Source organism: Myotis daubentonii, chromosome 18 (assembly GCF_963259705.1).
Source record: "Myotis daubentonii chromosome 18, mMyoDau2.1, whole genome shotgun sequence".
NCBI classification, from domain to species: domain Eukaryota; kingdom Metazoa; phylum Chordata; class Mammalia; order Chiroptera; family Vespertilionidae; genus Myotis; species Myotis daubentonii.
This window is the reverse complement of record NC_081857.1, coordinates 7,638,463-7,660,061: the sequence shown is the minus strand read 5'-3', so window position 1 is coordinate 7,660,061 and position 21,599 is coordinate 7,638,463. Positions and strand designations below refer to the sequence as shown.

At 46.1% G+C, this 21,599-nt stretch overlaps 1 protein-coding gene across 1 annotated transcript in view; it reads left to right on the top strand.

Moving 5' to 3' along the window:
- Positions 1 to 21,599, top strand: part of SLAMF1 (signaling lymphocytic activation molecule family member 1) — a 42,564-nt gene that overhangs the window by 3,227 nt on the left and 17,738 nt on the right. The window contains exons 2-3 of the mRNA XM_059673724.1: positions 7,821 to 8,144; positions 10,716 to 11,003. Of these exons, the coding sequence (XP_059529707.1) occupies positions 7,821 to 8,144; positions 10,716 to 11,003 (612 nt within the window). The remainder of the gene's footprint in view (positions 1 to 7,820; positions 8,145 to 10,715; positions 11,004 to 21,599) is intronic.

Below are 21,599 nucleotides of genomic sequence, written 5' to 3'. Positions count from 1 at the left end.
GGACCTTTCAGTCCACAGGCCGACGCTCTATCCACTGAGCCAAACCGGTTTCGGCAAAAATAGACTTTATTTTTAGAATAGTTTTGGATTCACAGAAAAATTGAGGCAGACATACAGAGATTTTTCCCTACCTCCCAACCCCCCCACGACCCCCCCACACACACACACACATGCACAGCCTCCCTTATTATCAGCATCCCCCACCAGAGTGGCACATTTGTTACAATTGATGAATCTACCCCAATAGCATGTTTTATTACTTCATGCAGGTCCTCTCCACCTCCTCTCCACACATGGGGGGGCAGGAGGGGGAGATGAGGGACAAGTAAATGTGGGTTCTAGACTTGGTCCAACCCTGTGTATATAACAGTCTTGGGCCCATTTTATCTCAAGATGTAGATCTGGGCACTTTTGTTTCTCAAAAGCTTTAATAATGCCGCCACCATCTCTGTCTCCAGCACTGGGCTGGAAACCAAAACATCAGGGCTATTTGTTTTATCATAGATTGACCTGGGACCATCCCATTCAGCAACTATGTAATTAGGATGCATGATGTGGCAGGCATGGGGAGAGGTGTGCGGGGAGCGAAATGAGCAAACACAGCCTCTGCCAGCACCTGACACAGAGTCTGGTCCATGAGAGCTCTTCCACACATGTCTGTGGACTGAGTACTGACAGCATGTGCCACATGCTTACTACTTACCAGGCATTGTTCTAAGTGCTTCGTGTGTATCATTCATCTAATTCTCAGGCCAACCCTAAGAGATATGTTTTAATTGTTACTACCATTATCCTATATAATAAAGTGGTGATATGCAAATTGACCCTCACTCCATCACACCATCACAAGATGACTGCATCCACAGCTGAGGCAAAGTTCCCATAACAAGCCATAATGAGCGAGCAGCAGGGACCTGAGGCTGTGTGGAGCTGGGCCGGGGGACCTGAGGCTGTGCCCCCCACCCAGTGGGGTTTGATTGGGCACCGGGCCGGAGAACCTGAGGCCACACACCCCTGCCCGGCAGGCTTAACGGGGGACCTGAGGCCAGGCCCCCCACCCCGGCACTGGGCATGGGGACCTGAGGCTGAGCCGGGTCTGGATCTCGTGTGATTTCAAAGTGCATGCAGGTGGGTGGAAACTTGTCTCTGGGTCCTGCGACGTGCCCCAGACTCTGACAGGAGGAAGATTTTCATATACATTTTACTAATTTTCTTTCATCTCTGACACTTCCATTATAGAGAAAAGGCAAATAGCAACATTAAAAATATTTCCTCTAATTAATTCCCTTTTAATGTGCACAAATTTCATGCACCGGGCCACTAGTACTTTTATAAAAGAGGAAAGAGAGGCACAGAGTAGTTTGGCACAGTTTCTCTGAGGTCACACAGCCTGACTCCAGAGACCTCAATGAAAAACTGGATGAACTTGTGTTTAGGGAGGGGAGGAAATGCTAAAACTTATATCCAGGTCCCACAGTAAAAATTAGAATGTGCTATCTATAATTGAAGCGTATGAGTTGACTTGAATTGAATTGAAATGAATCAAAGTATAAGAATTTTCAAAAGATGAGAAAAGTTAATAAAATCATAGAAGGAAGTAGAGGTCACTTGGAAGTATTTGATCTAGAATTTGGAAAGTGGATAGAAACTTCTTTCATCGTGTAAGTTTTCATTTAATAACTTGGTTAACAGGTTTGTTTATTGCAAGAGTATCACATGTACGTCTAAAAAACTTCGACAATACAATGGGGTGAAAAATGGACACAAATCTCCCTTCCATACCCCCTCATGGAGGAACTCTATTACCAATTTCTTTCGTGTCCTTCCAAATATATGTGTCTGGCAGGTTGGATTGTTATAGACCTTGAAAAGAGTACTCTAGGTGAGGGCACTAATGTAGAAGTGAGTGTGTGAGTGTTCAAAGAAAATGGTCAATGGTCTGTTGTCCCTGAAACCTTAGGTTCATAGCTAAGCCACTTCCATCTCCTAACCTGGCAAGTGGGGAGAAGGGTCCCCATCATTTCTCTCCATTTTACATCTCTTAGGGATGTTATAAAGATGAAGAGAGTATATTCTTCTTTTGGAGAGAGGAGAACTTAAACTCTTGTCATTTGTTCATTCATTTAGCTCATTCAGCTGTGTTATTCTTGGGCTACAAGGATTTATTGAGCTCCTACTATGTCCCAAGTGAGTTAGGATTACAGCAATGAGCACGGCCTTCACAGTCCCTATTCTTGGGAGCTTCTAACTGAGTAAAGATGATGGGCCTTGAACCAGAGTTAAAAGCATGATGACTGGTATGAAGGAGAGGGGCAGAGGGCACAGGAAGCACACGGCAGGAAACCCTGGTGTCAGAGGCAGGGGCAGGATGGAAGGTGCTAGCCAGGCAAACACAGGGTGGTACCAGGCTTTCCGGCTGGGACGTGGCGAGTACAGATTCTCCAGGACAGAAAGACCCAGCAGCACCGAGGACTGGGAACGGAAGACGGCTGGTGGGACTAGAGTTGAAAAAGCAGCTCTGGGCACATTATCCTTTCTTTCTGGCCCTAGATTTGCCGTAGGAACTGCGAGGCTCTGTGAGTCCTGCCTCTTCTCTACCTGAAAGAAGTGCTGTAGCAAGATGCTACCAGCGCCTGTGAACGTACTGGGTGAGGTGGGGTGGGGTGGGGTGGGGGTGGGAGTCTCATTAGGCAGAATCCCGTCATGTGAAAGGGTTGGTTCCATGCTACTGATCTCAGGAAACTATCCATGGCCCCTGTGAATCACTCTAGCTTCTGAGTAAAGTGAACCTGGAAGGAAAGTGAGTCGGTGCTAACAGCCACGTGTTCCTTCCAGACCCTCTTGGTAAACAGGAATGACTGAATCACAGGCCCCCCCGGAAAGCACCCGTCAGGCAGCAGCTTCGGGAGCGGGGACTCCGCTGAAGGCCTGTGTCACCCTCTTTAAAGTCCCCACTTGTTTTCCACTCACGCTTAGGGGGCGAGGATTTCAAGGCCCCCCGTCACTCACACACAGGGAGTTGTTACCTCATCATTCTTTTGTGGTTGTGGGCTGTGAGGGTCTCTTCCTGACCAAGTTTTGATTCCACTTCCCATGACTGAGTGAGCACAAACCACTCAGCCTGTTTTTCTCATCTGCCCCCTCTTTTCCACTTTCCCCTCCTACTTCCTTTCCTTGATTTTTTTTTTCCTACTCTCTCTCTCATCCTTTGTCCCCTCCTCCCCACTCTCCATCAATTCTGAGTTTTTACTGTGACCGTGGTTCGGGGGGGGGGGGGGGTTAGGTGGGGATAGGGGCACACGGGAGATGTATGGGATGGGGGAGGGTTATGGTGTGCGAAGGGGAATCGTTTTCATTTCTTTCCTCGTCATGTCCAAATTGGTCTAAACATATAGACAGTATGCGAGTGACTTTTAATCTTGTTTTGACGTTCAGGCCCCTTTGAGAGATGACATTTATGGATGTGTTCCCAGAAAAATGTCCACATGCTTATCTGCCCAACATTTTGTACATAATTTCGGGGGACTCCACAGGACATTTCTTCTTGCACATATGGTTCTAATTTTCTATCCTTCCTTTATATGAAGAAGTTTAAGTTCAGGATGCAAGAGGTTACTTTCTTGGGTTCTGTACCTGCCACGCCATCTGGACGGCCAGGCATTCATTAGGGTGCTTCAACATGCTTCACAAATTATCTTTGTAAAAACACCAAGACCAACACCAGCTTTCCTCATCAGCATTCCTCAGCTAAACAACAAGCTTTCCTCACCAGCATTCCTCGGTTAAACAACAAGAGAACATTCTGTTTTCAGAGTTAATATGTTAGCAATGTTTTTAAAAAGTAAATGCCTAACTACCTTTCTCATTTTTTCTCAATAAGCATGAGTCTCAGCCACTCTAATCCTGTTGCTGGCTGAGGTAGATTGCTTTTTCCCCTCCTCTCCCCCTCCCTTCAATCTCTAATCTCTAGTCTGATGTTATCCGGACCCTCACAGCTTTAGGATTTCAGGATAGTTGGGTATCAAGAGCATTTCAGCCAGTTTGTCCAATTTTCCAACCACCCATCTTAAATCTCAAGTTAATTGAGTCTTTTCTAGATGGCTACATCACTTAAGCAAACCGTTTTATTTTTCTTTTCTGACTTTTCTTATCAACTAGAACAATCTATGCTCTCTCTCTCTGAGTCATGGGCTCCTTCTTTTATGAACATTAGCATGGTTACGTTATTGAGATCAGTTATCTATTGGGCAAGGCTAAATAAGAGAAATTCCAGTCAGATCACATGGCTTTCGGCATTCATAAATTGAACAGGCATTCATTAAACGCCTATTGTGTGCCGACCACTGTGGTAGGTCCTCGGACAAAGCAATGAACACAATGAGATTCTTCCTCTTGAGGAGTTTGCATCCTAGTGGGAAAGACAAAAATAAAATAAACAAATATGCAATCTAACATCAATTAGGCAACAAGGACAGCATTCTGTTGTCAAAGTTGACATATTAGCAATATTTAAAACAGTGATAAGTACAACAAGAAGGGGGATGCTATTTTGTTTATTTTGTGGGGGGGATGCTATTTTATTTTTTTATTTTTTTAAAATATATTTTATTGGTTTTTTACAGAGAGGAAGGGAGAGGGATAGAGAGTTAGAAACATCGATGAGAGAGAAACATCGATCAGCTGCCTCCTGCACATCTCCTACTGGGGATGTGCCCGCAACCAAGGTACATGCCCTTGGCCGGAATCGAACCCGGGACCCCTCGGTCCGCAGGCCAACGCTCTATCCACTGAGCCACACCGGTTAGGGCATGGGGGATGCTATTTTAGACAGGGAGGTCAGAGTATGTCTCAGAAAAGATCATGTTTTATCAGAAACCTAAAATAAAGTGAGGGAATGAGCTATCCAGATATATAAAAGAAAAATAGAGAGGGGGGGGGGGTGGGCGGAGAGATGCAAAAGTTCCAAACTAGAAATGTTCTTGAGTAAAGAAAGAGCCAGAGTCAGGATGTCCATAGTGCAGAGAGCACACAGCAGAGAGAGGGAAGGAGATGGAGTTGGAGCAGTACCGGAGCTGGGTTATTCAGAGTCTCTGAAGCCAGAACAAGGACTATGGATTTCTATTCGATGGGTGCTCGAAAGCCCTGGAAGTTGAAAAGCAGAAACGACATTGGACATAGTTTTAAAAGATTACCCAGTCCATCGTACGGACGTAGGAGATTAGTTGGAAGACAATGGCGGGGCCCAGGCCAATGATGATGGCGGTAGAAGCAAATGAGGTTGGAAGAGCTGGGATGCCACGCGTATTTTGAAGGCACAGCCAACAGGAATTGCTGTTAGACTGAAAGTGGAGTATGAGGAAGAAAGGAGTCAAGGATGATTCCAGTATCTCTGCCTGAGAATGTGCGGGGAATTGTGAAGTAGTTTGAGGAAGGGGCTTTGGAATCAAGTTCATTTGGTAAGTTAGAGATGCCTGTAGACCTCTAAATACTGAGGAGTACAGAGAAGGGTGAGAGAGATATCTCTAAGCATTCCTGAAATATGTTGAACTGTGTGACTGGATGAGTGTGGCTGGGAAAAAAAGAGGAGGTCTGAGTGTGAGTCCTGAGATGCTCCCATACTTAGAGGTTTTTAAGAGCAGAAGGTTCCAGTCAAGAAGACTGAGAAGGAGCAGCCAATAAAATGGAAAGAAAATCAGGAGAGTGTGGTATTCCAGAGGCCAAGGAAAGACAGTGCTTCAATGAGGAAGTTATGTACGGTGTCAGGTGCTCCTGAGACAGCAAGAGGGGGATGGAAAAGTGACCTGGTGTCATGGAATGTACAGCCGCCCTGACAAGAGTGATTCCAATAAGCAGGAGGGAAGAACACCTGTTCGGAGTGGGTACAAGAAAAAAAAAATGGGTCAGGAAATGGAGACAGAAAATGGATACACATCTAAAAGGACCTAGTGATCATGAAAAATAGAGAAATGGGGAAATGGCTGGGAAGAGGCCTGGGATCAGGGCATGGTTTTTTTAAGATTAATAAAATCACATGTTGGTGTGTTGTGTTAATGGAAATAACCCACACATATCAAATCACAATAAAAGCCATGATGCGAGGGGTGGGGCAATTGTAGGAACAAAGCCTTGAAGTAGGTGAGTGCTCCATGAAGGAGGAAGCTAGCCTTCCCCGGGAGCATAGGCAACCCATCCAGGCAGGTAGGTCACCTTGGTGGTGCTAATTAATGGAAGTTCTCTTTTATTTCTTCTATTCTTCAGTGAAATCGGAAGCAGGGTCGTCAGCTGAGGTTGTGGGTTTGAGGAGAGAAGTGTTAAATAGTCAACAGTGGGATCCCTTAAATTGGTTTGAACGGTTTGGGGTTTTTACAGCTGTTGTTGGTTCTGCTTTTTGTTGTTGTTAATCCTCACATGAGAATATTTTTTTTATTGACTTTTTTTTTTTAAGAGAAAGTGGAAGAGGGGAGGGGAGAGAGAAGCATCAATGTGAAAAAGACACATCAGTTGGTTGCCTCCCCACATGTGCAATGACCAGGCCGGGAATCAAGCCTGAAACTCAGGCACATGCCTTTGACTAAGAATTGAGCCACACTGGGCAGAACCGCTCCACTTTTTTTTGAAAATTAAAATAATTTCTTACCCTCAACATGATTACCTATCTTGAGGGTTTTGGGAGGGCTAGGAAACCACAGTTTCAACACTGGGCTCAAAACCTCCCTGACTCCACCTTCCTCAGACTTTTCTCATTTCCATCGTCTGAAATGACATTCTTGTAACCTTGGTCTCCTGGGCTCATGAGCTCAGAATCACTTCCAGTTGATCTCCATCTGTGCCATGCCAGCATGGACAAGGCTGAACCTGAGGAGGGACGGTGAAGGATTTAAAGAAGACAGAGAAAGAGAATACAACTGGGGCTTGGAGGATCTTCCATGCCTGGATGAGGACACAGAGAGATCCAGCCTGCAAGCTGATGCTTTATTTTATAGTCTGATTATAACAACATTAACACGTATACAAATGTTCTTGTTTTGGCAACACTTGCTGCACCTCCCACAGCCCATTTGCTACTTAGGAAAGAATTAGGGGGGGCTGCAAGGTCAGGCTTAATTATGATAGGAGAGCTCTGCCCTCCAGGCTGGGACTTGTTTGTGGCCCTGCCACAGGTCAGTCCAAGGAGGCTTAATCCTCTAGCCTCTCCCTACATCCATCCTTCAGAGTACATAGTGGTGAGAAGTCTGGTGAAGGAATTACCAGACCTGGATTCTAGTCCAGTTACCAGTTATGTGATTTTCAGGAAGTCATTTAACTTCTCTATGCCTTAGGTGCCTTAACTATAAATCTCAGTTGATAGAATTCCCTCCCAGGTCAAAGAAACACAGTGTCCTAGTTAGTTTATACAGCTCTATAATAAGTAACTTTAAAATTTCCACTGAAATATTACAAATACAGCAGGACCCTCTTGACAGTCTTTATAGATCACTAAGGCCCGGAAAGCCTACTCTGCCATTCCTGACCCACGCACCACTCGCCAAGCCCCACACCCTGGCATAGCATTGTATCTTCCTGGGGGTAGAGGCAATTTTTTCTCACTTAAACAAAGGCTCCGGATATAAAGTCACTTCACTGCAGAATTAAACTAGAGTCTAGGTTCTTCTGAATCCATCCAGTGCTTTACTGAGCCTTTCTTATCCCAGCCCTGCTCGAAGGCACCCAGTTTGTATCTCTTAGGTTCTGAGGTTCCCTTGAATTCCCAGGGTTCCTGACCACCATGTGATTCTCAAAGGCCCCCATAATAAGGGACTGTCTTCTTCTTCCTCCCACAGGTTGCCCAACCACCTTTGGGCAGTTGGGAAGCCGTGTGCTGCTGCCCCTGATACCTGAAGGGATAAGTAAGAGTATGAACAAGAGTATCCACATGTTCATCACGTGGGCAAAAGCACCGGGAAACAGGTCCAGTAAGAAAATCGTGTCTCTTGATCTGCCAGAAGAAGGCTCTTCACGCTACCTGGAAGATGGCTATGAGTTTTACCAGGAAAACTTGAACCTGGAGATCCTGGAAAGCAAAAAGGAGCATGAGGGCTGGTACACTATGACCCTGGAGGAAACAAATTCAGTCCAGCACTTTTGCCTGCAGCTGGAGCTCTATGGTAAGAATGGTTGCTTCTCCACACTGGAGGGCCATGATGGTCCCTTGCCTAAGAACTAAGGCTTCTCTCAGAGGCAAAGAATAGTCAGAAGAGGGAGCACGTGAAAGATGACCTAGTCTGGGGGTATTTAAACTGTGCTTTAGAAGGAAGTGTTAGGTTCAAAAATCTTCCTTGTCCGAATTGTACATTGGTGGTAGCTGATTAGCATAGTCACCCTGACCCCACTTTCCCAAAGTGCCGGGGCTGACTACCAGACACTGAGTGACGGATGAATGATTATTCTGACACATGTTTCTGTGAAAGAGAGGGCTAAGGGACTGTCTGGCTAAAGGAACCAGACAGCCCCATTTGCCTGACTTCTTAGGCTTTTATTGTAGCAACAGCTTGAACTGAAATTAACTTCTAGATACTATCAGCAGGGTAAGCATCCTTGAGAGAACACATGCATCTGCAGTGTCCTTTAAGCAAGGACGTCTGAAGTCTAAACATAGATTCCAATAAAACACCCGTGGGCTCAGACTTGTTTGGAAAAGTCAAGTCGGGGTCTGCCACCTTCGACAAGGTTCCCCTAGAGCAGCGGTTCTCAACCTGTGGGTCGCGACCCCTTTGGGGGTCGAACGACCCTTTACAGGGGTCACCTAAGACCATCGCAAAACACATGTATAATTACATATTGTTTTTGTGATTAATCACTATGCTTTAATTATGTTCAATTTGTAACAATGAAAATACATCCTGCAGATCAGATATTTACATTACGATTCATAACAGTAGCAAAATTACAGTTATGAAGTAGCAACAAAAAAGGTGGCTTTTCCCCCCTGATTTTTAAAAGTTTGAATAGCACTGATCAAGCTCCACCTCTCATAGATGAGGACTGAAATCCAGAGAAGTGGTTTGTACAAGCTTTCACACATCTGTGTGGGTGGTGGGAGGAGGAGAGCTGAAACTCAGCCCACGCACCATCCTCCAAGCCCTGTGCCCTGGCCAAGCATTGCATTTTCCTGGGGGAAGAGGGAACTTTTTCTCATTTAAACAAAAGCTCTGGTAATAAAGTCACTTAACTGCAGAATTAAACTAGAACCTAGATCAGTGATGGCGAACCTATGACACACGTGTCAGAGGTGACACGCGAACTCATTTTTTTGGTTGATTTTTCTTTGTTAAATGGCATTTAAATATATAAAATAAATATCAAAAATATAAGTCTTTGTTTTACTATGGTTGCAAAGATCAAAAAATTTCTATATGTGACACGGCACCAGAGTTAAGTTAGGGTTTTTCAGAATGCTGACACGCCGAGCTCAGAAGGTTCGCCATCACGGGCCTAGGTTCATCTGAATCCGAGGCCAGAGCTTCACTGAGCCTTTTTAATCCCAGCCCCTCTTGAAGGCACCCAGTTTGTATCTCAGGCTCAGAAGTTTCCTTGAATTCCCATGGGCCCTACCACCATGTGGGCTGTCCTGCTGCCACCATGTGGGCTGTCCTGCTGCCTTGTCTCTGAGGATGGGACAGGAAGCTCCACCTACTCCTCAGCATTTCTTTGAAATCCTCAGGTCCCTACAGGAGAGACAGAAATACCCTCCCCACCCTTTCCCTGCCCTAGAATTCCTTTTCCTCCAAACAGTGGACGCAGAATTCCTACAGCCCTCCAGCAGGTACCAGGGAGTCCTGATCCGTTGCATGGTGGTCCTGGCGCAGGCTGCTGTGAGCGTGGAGGCTATACGTCATGCATATTCCAGAACAGCTCACCCTGCCTTTGTGACATCTTGTCACATTTTGTGATCAAATTCTTTCCTTGGAAAATATGGTCTCTGCAGCCATGATAGTCTCAAGTCGAAGGAAGAGGCTGGATTTTTCAGTCAGACAGACTGAGGTTCAGCTCTCAGCTTGGCTGCCTATCAGCTGGGTGACATTAGAAAGGCACTCCACTTCCCTGGGACTTAGTTTCCTCGCCTGTAAAATGGGGATAAGTATAACAAGGGTTGTAATTTTAAGAAAGTGTTTAGGAAGATTAAGGAATGTGATCAATGTAAATGTCAGCACTGTGCCTGTCCTATAGTAGCTGCCTTTAAGAAATAAAATGTTTTCCTTTCCCTTGCTGATTGCATAGCATTAAAGTGAGATAGATCAATGAGGCCTCTACTTCAGACATTCTAAAGCACTGGACACACACACACACACACACACAAATTCTACCATAAAAAGTCATTCTTTTAGGTCTTGGAGGTGTTACTTTAGCCAATGACAATTAAACCTGTGGGGCATTTATTAACAGCAAACTCCACAGATAGAATACAGAGCAACCCAAATCAGGAACATTGGGGAAGGCCAGGGGATCCACTGAAAGACAATTTTTTTCTTCTGTATTTTATCCCACGGTGGTCCAGGCAAGGAGCATGTGGGGAGAGGGAGGTGCAGACCTGTAGGTCCCTACTAGAAATAAGTCACACTGGCAGACCCATTGGGAGGGAACATGACACAAGGCTGCATTTTTTTCTAATAAAAAGATCAAGTCGGAATCTCAGGGGGCTCATGACAGTGATGACTCCCTTTCTCCCCTCATGACAGAACAGGTCTCCACCCCAGAAATTAAAGTGCTGAACTGGACCCTGGAGAACGGGAACTGCAGCTTGATGCTGGCCTGCATGGCGGAGAAGGGGGACCATGTGGTTTACGGCTGGAGCACGGAGGCAGGCACCCACCTGCCGAGTGCAGCAAATGGCTCCCACCCTCTGTACCTCACCCTCGGCCCCCAGCATGCTGACGAAAACTACACCTGCACCGCCAGCAACCCCATCAGCAACCGTTCCCAGACCTTCACCCCGTGGTCCAGCTGCAGCTCCTATTCCTATTCAGGTGGGTAGTGGCTAGTGTGCCACCTTCATGCTACGGGCTCAGTCCCACCTGGACCAATCACTCTGCTTCTATAGCCACGGCCTTTACCTGGGTAGCAACGCTACATTTTCTCTCTGGTTTATAAAAGCCTCCCATGTGTATTCAGGGTGTGCTCTCTGCCCATCATGACGAGGGTGGCATTATTACACTCAGTTCACAATTGAGGGAACCAATGAGAAATGATGGAGGCAGACCCAGAGGCCTGGTCTCCAGTCACGATCCTTCTTCTCTCCTCTCACGTTGGCTCCAGTCAGCAGGGGAGGCTGGGTGAGGGGGTGCGGGTGGCAGGTACTGACTCCCACATCCCTGCTCCACCAATGGCGGGACAGTTCTATGCCGTCAATAAGTACTTATTGATCACCTAGGCCCGTGGTCAGCAAACTGCAGCTTGCGAGCCACATGATGCTCTTTGGCCCCTTGAGTGTGGCTCTTCCTAAGCCTTAGGAGTACCCTAATTAAGTTCATAACAATGTACCTACCTATATAGTTTAAGTTTTAAAAATTTGGCTCTCAAAAGAAATTTCAATCGTTGTACTGTTGCTATTTGGCTCTGTTGACTAATGAGTTTGCCGACCACTGGTCCTAGGCTGTAGGAAATTGGGAAGACATATGACATGTGATCTACTCTCCAGCAATGTGTTATAAAGATAAGACATAAAACATTTGCTCAATAACAAAAAGCAGGATGTAATGAAGGACCATTTTCATGGAATTGACTGTAGAATCCATAGAGGGTGAGAGGATTCAGAGAGTCAGCTCTCTGAGGACCTGGACTGGGAAGTGTGGGAATAATGATAAATGGTCTAGCACTGGATCATTGCAAAGGCACTTGCCATGGTCTCTTTTGATCCTCACAAGAACCTTGCCAGCATCATCCTCATTTTGCAGACAAGGAACTTGAAGCTCACGGTATTTAGCTACCTTTCTCAAGTTTCTTCAACTTGTAAATGGCAGAGTCAGCACCTAGATCTTCTGATTGCTCCTTCACTAGAAGGAAAAGCACCGTTATATTCTGTTTTCGAAAGGAGCAGAGGGCTGATTAAGCAAGCCCACTAGGCACTGGGAGTTGTAAAGAAGATAAGCACTGACTGTTTTCACCAACATATGTTGTGTCCCTGTCTCGGGGACAGAGAACCGGGTGCTGGCCTTGCAAGGCATTGCTGATGCCCTCTGTGCATCCCCTGGGAATCTCCAAGGAGACTCCTCCCACAGTAGGTTTGGAGTTTACGTGGAAGGATTTCCAAATGACCAGGGATGGAGAGACAGGGAAAGCCAGCCAGTTTATGCACTTCATTATAGCATCTCCAGTTAGAGACTCACCTGGGTATTCCCACATGAACTGCTGGGAAAATCCCACCTGGCCTCCAGTCCGGTTCCTTGGTGAACTGAACCCACCAGGTGTTGCCTCCCCAGCCATTCATGGCAAGTCAGTCATCTGCCCACCTAGACATGTGTCTGGCTGCTTGCCCACCAACGACATTCAGAGGCTGTCTCCCAGTTCAGGCCCCTCTCCCTGGCCACAGTCATTCAGAATGTGCCGGTGGGACCAAGACAGTAGAGTTTACAGGACATGGCCCCAGAGGTCCCAGATCCAACCCTGCCCTTTTTGCTTACAAAGGTAAGTCACTTAACCAAGACTTAGAGTCTTTCTCTGAAATCATAACTGACAGGTCTTCATTGTTTACTATATGCCAGTCGTATAGCATCCTACTTAATCCTCACCACAACCAAGTAGTGTCAGTACCCCAACTTACAGATGAGGAAATAAAAGTATAAAAAGATCACACAGAACAAGTGACAGAGCTGAGCTGTCCGACCCTGGAACCCTCACAGGTACTAGTGGAAGAAATCACACACTTAAAATGCATGATAAATCACAGCAAATGTGTTGCCGTTTTTCCTTGGGGCTGAGGAAGCAGCGGCTCTGAACCCTGCACAGCCCTCTCTGGTCATAGCAGCCCTCTCTGGCCCATCTCAAAAAAGGGGAAGAACTCTTGTCATGGTTCTCGATGTGGTTGAATAGGAATTTTAGTGCATTCCAAAGTCTTGGCAGGCCCTAGCTTTCACTCGGGCACTTGACCCAGGACAGTCCAAAAAAAAAACCCGTCAAGTTGCTCATATCCATCTAAGGTAGTTTCAGGACCAAGTATGCACCGGCCTGAACCAGATTTATCGAGTATTGAAGCAGGTTCCGGGAAGCTGTGGAGAGGCAGGCGAAGCAGACGCAAGGCGCCATGGGAAAAGCCCTGTCAGGACCTCAGCTCAGTCCTAGAGAACTACCCTGCACGGGGCAGCCCTTTCACTTTCTCGGGGCTCTGTTTTATCATCTGTAAAATGCAAAGGGTGAGCTGGGGAAGGTCGTTCTAGAGTTGATATTCTGATTCAGTTGGTGTGCACATTAATAAGAAATGCTCATAAGGGTTACAGAGGTGAAGGTGTATTAGTTTGCTAGCGCTGCCGTAACAATGTACCATGACCTGGTGGCTTAGCCAGTAGGAATGTATGGTCTCACCGTTCTGGAGGCTGCAAGTCCAAGATCAAGGTGTTGGCACAGTTGGTCCCTTCTGAGGCCGTTAGGGAAGGATCTGTTGCCGAGCTCCCTCCTGGGCTGATAGCGGGCTGTCTTCTGATGTCTCTTTACATTGTCTTCCCTCCATGCATATCTCTGTTCTAATTTCCCCTTCTTATAAGGACTCTAGAGGGCTGGTGCATGAAATTCATGCACAGGTAGGGTCTCTAGGACTGGATGGCGATCAGAGCCCACTGGGGCCTTCCGGCTGCTGGCCGGGGCCTTCCTCTCCTTGGCTTCCAGACGGCCACCTTCTTGCTATGTCTTCACGTGGTCTTTCCTCTGTGCATGCACATCCCAGGTCCCTCTTTGGGTGTCCAGATTCCTCTTCTTATAAGAACACTAGTACGATTGGCTTTGGGCCCACCCTACTGGCCTCATTTGAACATAATCACCTCTTTTAAGACCCTTTCTCCAAATACAGTCACATTCTGAGGTACTGTGGGGCTAGGGTTTCAACATATGCAATTCAGCCCATAACACCACCCCAATGACCTCATTTTAACTTGATTTATTCAAGACTATGTCTCCAAATAAAGTCACATTTTAAGGACTTCACCATATGCACTTTTGGGGAAACACAGTTCAATCCATAACACAAGTAGGGATTCCCCTCCCCTGCCTATAGGGACAGGGAACCACAGCATGTCAGAAGCAGCTCCCACATGCTGTTCCCAATGCACCAGGTTGACTAAATACGGACAAAAAAAGTTTTACTAATTCATTGATTTGTGTTTGCACATGAATTCTACTAATTCTAAAATACTGTGCTTAGTTCGACAAAACATTTGTTGAGGCTCTACTATGCTCCAGCATTGTTCTAGGTCCGTGGTCGGCAAACTGCAGCTTGCGAGCCACATGCAACTCTTTGGCCCCTTGAGAGTGACTCTTCCTAAGCCTTAGGAGTACCCTAATTAAGTTAATAACAATGTACCTACCTATATAGTTTAAGTTTAAAAAATTTGGCTCTCAAAATAAATTTCAATCGTTGTACTGTTGATATTTGGCTCTGTTGACTAATGAGTTTGCTGACCACTGTTTTAGGTCCTTAAGGAGGGAGATAGCTCTGTAGATAATTAATTATCTGGGATTGTGCAGGGTGATGGGTACAAAACAGAGGTATGGGCAAGGTAGCAAAGAGGAGGGAGTGATTATCGCTGTCTCAGGGAAACGAAAGGCGCACCACAGAGGATGTGACAAACTGGGTTTGAAAAATAAAAAGAAATTACCCACACAGATTGTTTTTTTTAAAAAAAAGATGTTGGGAGAGGGAAAAGCAGATACAGCTGGGTCTTGTTCTGAATTATCCTGTAAGCAAAGATAACTAATAAAGAGTGAGATAGAGAAGAGTAACATGATCAGGTTTGCATTTCAGAGAAAATTCGGTAGTGTGGAGAATAGACTGGGGCAGGGAAGAGGAAGATGAAAGAAGTTAGTTAGGGGGGAGGGGCCATTGTTGCAGCAATCCATCAAGACATGGTGAGGCCCGAACCCAAGCAGTGGCAGTTTACCAGACTTCAGACTTGGCATGAAGTGATGGGGTATGAGGGTCCCTTCAGCATCTATAACGAGCACAGTAATTTTAAGACATTTTTCACTTTCATTGTGGAAAAATCCAAAATGGTTAATAGTGTGAGGAGACCAAACGTGATGTAAAATCTGCACTCAAGCTAAACAGCAGAGAACATGTCTGTCCCTCGGATCTTTTTTCCTAGTGACATTTGTCCAGGTGCCCAGCAATATATTCATCCTTATTCCAATGACCATCTCAGTGTTGTACGGTAAGAAACTTCTTAATGTCTATCATTCTGAAGGGTCTTTGTTGCAAAGTCCAAATCCTGGCGTGCTACCAAGCACTCTCACTGTGTCACACATGCATGTTGGCGTGGGTCAGCACGGAACAGGGTGACTTGCGGCCACCCTTCAGTACTGTGCTCTGACATAGCTGTGTCTACGCTACCAGGAATAACAAAACTTACATAATTCGGCTAAAGGAAATGCCCCTGAAAGCCCATCTGGAAAAGAAGACCCTTTTCGGTAGATTGGCAAAGAGCTGGCTCAGCAAGTCTGGGTCAGTTCGGCAGCAGAAAAAGCTGACACTTGCCAGTGAGCTCCCAGGGCTCTCCCTTTCTAGCAAGGCCATTTCTTCCAACAGAGAGCTCTCATTGTCACGGTCACCTAGATGTTTCACACACAGGGCCCATCCCTTACGTTCCTCCCAGTCCGGCAACCATGGCAACAATGGTGGAAGGGTGGAGCCTGGGCACCTCTCGGGGACCAGAGCCTTGTCACATGGCCCCACCTGCTAGAAAGGAAGCTGAGAAACATAGTCCTTACCTGGGCAGTCAAATGACAAGACAAGACTTGCCCATGGAAGAGTTGGGGGAACTGGCACTGGGGGCACAACTGAAGCCTCAGCAACACAATGCTGGGTGGGTAGGATAGGCAGGTATAAGGAATTTTTTTGGGAAGCTGTGAACTCCGTAAAATTTTTGATTTGGATGGTCTCAGATCTTAAATTAGTAAATGGTCGGTAAGCACCCTTCCCCCACCCCCAGTTCTGGGTGGAAACGGCCACCGGCAAGAAGACATCTCTTGAAGATGGTTGACTTCTTTGAGTAGATGTACATGGTGCAGGCAGCTTTGCTGACAGAACCACATGAAAGGCAGGAAAGAGATCCGGCATCCTCAGACCGTTACTTTAGCATCGCAGTAGCTCCTGGGGTGAACTACAAGCCACCTTTGTTTCTCGGGTTCGTTTTTGTTTTCTTGTTTATCTCCCTTAAAGATTATGGTGTGGGGGCCTGAGGAGAGAGAGGTGCTTTGTGTTTCTGTGTCAGCAGACCTCCAGAGTTTGGGGGAAAGGCCCTCCAGCATTTTCTTGGAGGCCTGGCTGCAGGCCAACTTATTCGTTTCAGCCACAGCCAATAGGGGGGAGGACCAAAAGGTGGAGACTCGTGCAAAGTACTCTTCATAAGGACTTCATGGCGCAGGGCTTCTCCATCAGCCTGCTCAGCTCTCTCCAAGAGGCGGCGGGGAGGGTGTGTGCGGGGAATGTACCAAACCTGCTGTGTAAGAATTCTGAATACGGTTCCTTTGTGAGTGAAGAATGAGGCCGGGGGACCTTGAACAACCTGGGTCTGATTTCTGAGTATCAACATCCTGAGAGGCCTCACTCCATTTCTGAGCAAAAAAAAAAAAGAGGGAAAGCTGGAGTTTCTGCCACAGGAAATGGTGGTTTGAAAATGGGAGCACAGGTGGTGCTGACAACATAGACACACAGCTTCCTCCTGGTTCCATGTGGTTATTGTCACTCCTAGCCCAAGCAGGTCAGGGCTCGTTCCCTTCTGTCTCTACCCTGGGCTGTTCGGGAGGTGACACTACATTCTTCCAGAGGCTTTCTGATCATTTTTAATGAAAAGGTGCCAGCCAGTCTCCTCCCAGCTTCTTTCCGTGGCCTCTAGTTTAATTTAATTCATCACATGTATATTGAGTGCCCCCTGCCCTACATTATATCAGATGGAATGGAGGATGTAAATAAACCACAAGGTACAGGGTCTATTTTCCAGTCATTGACAATCTAGGTGGGACTTCTGTAGCTTATTAGGTAGAAGAATATTGTCGTATTAAAGAAATGGCTACTAGAATTCCTCTTTGGAAGAGAACAGTGTTTGTTTAGGATAGTACCTTCATAAATGCTAGAAGAGACACTCCGCACCCCCACCCCCACCCGCAGAGAATATGGTAGTGGGTTAGATGGTTTGGTATGAGAGAGGGGGGAGGCATTGCTGATGTAGATGAAGGAAGAGAAAGAAAAGGTCTGAGCCTATCCAATGGGGGGAGCCTGCTGGTTCCCAATGGAGTCTGCTCCCTGTGACCTTCAAGTCTACGGCAGAAGGATCAAACCCACAAAATTCTTAGTGTAGGACCGTGGTCGGCAAACCGCGGCTCGCGAGCCACATGCGGCTCTTTGGCCCCTTGAGTGTGGCTCTTCCACAAAATATCATGTACAGTGCGATTGAAACTTCGTGGTCCATGCTCAGAAGTCGATATTTTGTGGAAGAGCCACACTCAAGGGGCCAAAGAGCCGCATGTGGCTCGCGAGCCACGGTTTGCCGAGCCGTAGTTTGCCGACCACTGGTCGGGTTTTGGTTTGGGTTTTGGTTTGGAGTGTGTGTGTATGTGTGTAAACAGATGAAGGCACCCAGAATAGCTTAGACTAGAGCATATGGAGCTGCAGAAGTAAAGACGTGGAACCACAAGGAAATTTTTGCCAGAAATAACAGAAACTTTGGGAAGCCTGACCAGAAGCCATAAAAATAGCGTTTTGTCTGTCTTCACCCAAGTTCCTGAGGGCATAGAGCCCCTGGCATTTAGTTTGCATGTAAATATCATAATTAGATAGTCGTGTCAAATAGATGCGCGCCAAGTGAAAACATACCTGGGCCTGCTGGCCAGATCAGGAGTGGAAGGCATCAGCAAACACCTGGGTGGGCCTGAAGCACCTCTGGATGTCAGTAAAGGAACCTCTGACTTGAAATCAAACCTCCCTCCTTGTTCTTCAGTCAACCAGCGGGAAGTTCCCGAGGACCTACTGGTATATGTGCCAAGTGCTGAGAGAGCTGCATAAGCCCTCAAGTTTGGGGACCTAGATCTAATACACTTCAGACTTAATGGACACAATTTTCCAGGCTGTATGCCTTGTATGAAAAGTCACACCCTGTTAATTTTAAAATGCTTTTAACCAAGATTTGCTTATATGAAATTACAGGGTTTGTTTTTAATTAATTCAGCTATTTTTAACAAATTTTCGTGAATAGGCCATATGTCAGAAAAAAACACTGTGATCATTACACCAACAGAAAGACATGTGACATATCCACAGCTATCGGCTACCTATTTACACCCAAGAGTCACGGCTCATGAACAATGTTCGGCGAATGCTCAGCACAGGATCACACCGCATCGGCCAGGGAACTGGTGCTGCTGTCGGCGGCATGACTTTCTGCAGCAGTTTTAACGCTGCCGGCAGATGTGCCCACGTGCACTAAGCCACACTCCAGCCTGTGCATTTGTTTACTTGGGTGAGTGGTGAGTGCACACATTTACCAGACCTATTCAGTATAAATTTAAAATAACAGTAATACATATAGAAAACTCTTCTGTGAAATTCAACTTCTCATACAGACTTAATTTTATTTACACAAATGTGTCTACATAAAGAAAAATAGGTAAATTAACTAATTTGTCAATTTTTCAATAGATGCATTTGGAAAACCTACTTCATTATACAACAGACTTTCAGCTTTAACGGACACCCCCACACCCAAATTAGTCCATTATGTCGAGGTTTCACTCTAAAGAGATGGTCTCTGGCCCCCAAGAACCTAGCAGCTAGTTGGGGAATTGAGGCTAGTGGAAGAGTTCACACTTATCACCACGCGCTGCATCCCAGTCATTGCTCTGGGTTTATCAGAACAAGTCTGTGTCATTTGCAGATGAGGAAAGTGAGGCTCTGGAGGTGTGAGCAGCCTACCTGGGGCCCCAGAGCTAGAAAGTGCTTGACCTAGACTTTGAATTCATCTGTCTGGCTCCAATTGCCTTCACTGCAAATGGTCTCCACAGCAAAGATCATGTCACAACTCAGATTCTAAGATGCATGACATAAACCCAGGTGCTGCAGAGTTCCAGGTAAAGGAGAAAATGAGAGGCAGAATGGTCAGGCAATGGGACACGGAGGCAGTAAGATTGGCCTGGAAGTCAAGGCTGGGCGGGCCAGGTAGAGAGCTGAAGGTACAGCAGGGGAAGAGGAGGGAAAAGGGCGCTGGGGGGTAGGAATGGGCACGTGTTGGTTAGAGGATGGTGAAGGGATGAGTTGGCACCTCAGAGTGCTTTTGCCTCATGAGGTCTCCCAGGCATTCCAGGCTGCTGCTGCTAAAACACAAACCATAACTCTCATCCAGCTCTGCCATCAACTTTTTTTTTAATATATATTTTTATTGATTTCAGAGAGAAAGGGAGAGGTAGAGAGAGATAAAAACATCAGTGATGAGAGAGAATCATCGATTGGCTGTCTCCTGCACAGCCCCTACTGGGGATTGAGCCTGCAACCCAGGCATGTGCCCTTGCCCGGGAATCGAACCGTGACATCCTGGTTCATAGGTCAATGCTCAGCCACGGAGCCACAACAACCAAGCTGCCATGAACTTCTTCTGTGACTCTAGGTACACTTGTCTGAGTTTCAGTTTTCTCAACACCAAATTAGGGGATCGGATGAGATAAGCATGATAGTTCTTTTAAAGTTAAAAAAATGTCTGTGGTTCTGTACTTTAAATACTTCAGCAGATTCATATCACTTTGTATCTAAAGACTAAGAGGAAAATGAAGACTTATGAAATTTCTCTCAGGACTATGGCCAGGATGCCTCTCACATCTGGCTAGACTGGCAGAAGCTGGTCATTTATGTCATAGGTCAAGGGTAGCAGATAACTTTTATCCTCCTAAGACCCTGAAAAACAAAGAGAGGAGTGGACTGGTGGTTGCCAGAGGAGAGAGGTTTGGGGGACTGGGTGAAAGAGGTGAAGGGATTAAGAGGTACAAATTGGCAGTTATGAACTAGTCATAGGGATGCAAAGTACAGGATAGGGAATATAGTCACTAATCCTATGTAATAAAAGGCTAATATGCAAATTGTCCCTCAACCGAGAGTTCTACTGGGAGTTTGACCAGGGAGTGGGGCTGGCTGGCCAACCACCCAAGGACCCTCTCCCAAGCCAGCCCGGCCCTGTCTGAGGTAACACTTTATAAAGTATGTGACCATCTAACCCTGATGCACACCTGAAACCAATAGAAAATAGTATTGAAAGTAAACTAATTTACATTTTTTTAAATTTAGAAATCCAAAAAAAAAGAAGAAGCAGAAGAAGAAGAAAGAGCAGGCTAGAGTATTATGTCCCCAGGGCCTCAGTAATATGCCCCAGTCATTGTTAGTTTACAGGAGTAGGTGGGGGGCAGAGCTGTCAGCAGTGGCCCCAGGAGAAAGGCTCAGTTGACAGGTGTTACTGATACAGTTTTGTCATCCGCTGTTTTCTGGTTTTAGAAGCACCACTTTGTTTGTTTTATTTATTTTTATCTCAAATGAAATTTGAGAGAAAATATGATTTAAATGAAATTAACTATAGTTTTAGAAGGTCCCCAAATATGTGAGGGAAGTAGTCTCAAAACAGGAAGGGCTACTATAGCAATTCGCTGGTCAGTTCCGTGGGCTCAGGAGGCATGATGGTGCATAGGCTGCTGCCTCTGCTTCTTATCATAGGATTGAGGAGGTTGCTCCACAGGTCCCTGGTGTTGGCAACATAAGCCCTGAATAATCACTCTCCTACTCATTCATACACACACACACACACACACACACACACACACACACACACACACCTGCATGCATAGAGGGTTCTCAGCAACCGTAAGCCATTCAGAGTAGTCCTTCAGAGTGGAGCCGCTCACAGAGCAACTCCAGCCTCAAGAGTGAGTCCACGCTCAAATTTCATGCTTTACATAAAGTCAGGCATCTTACTGCAGCTCTCTGTTTGTCCCCTAGCTTTTTCATCAAGCCATATGACTGTGCTGAAGTTGGTATTTAGAAGGGTTAAAACATATTTAATTTGGGGAAGGGAATCTATAATCAAGATGTTTTCAAAGCCAGTTCAATGAGATGCCTTGGGATGACTTGATGTCTGAAAGGCCTAGGAAGAAAAAGAGAATCTTTTCAAAACCAGGAGGCAACTTTGGGTTAGCTGTCAGGTGGAAGAGCCACTTGGATCTCAGGGGAATGCCTTTCCTCAGCTCACTGAGACTTCAGTCTGTATCTTTAATCAACTCTTAGACATCTGAGTTGTTCATTTGTTACCTAACTATTCCTTCCTTTCGACTTCTTCCCAACAAATTCATCACAGGTTCAACAACAGGCTTATTCCACAGTCATCCTGAGA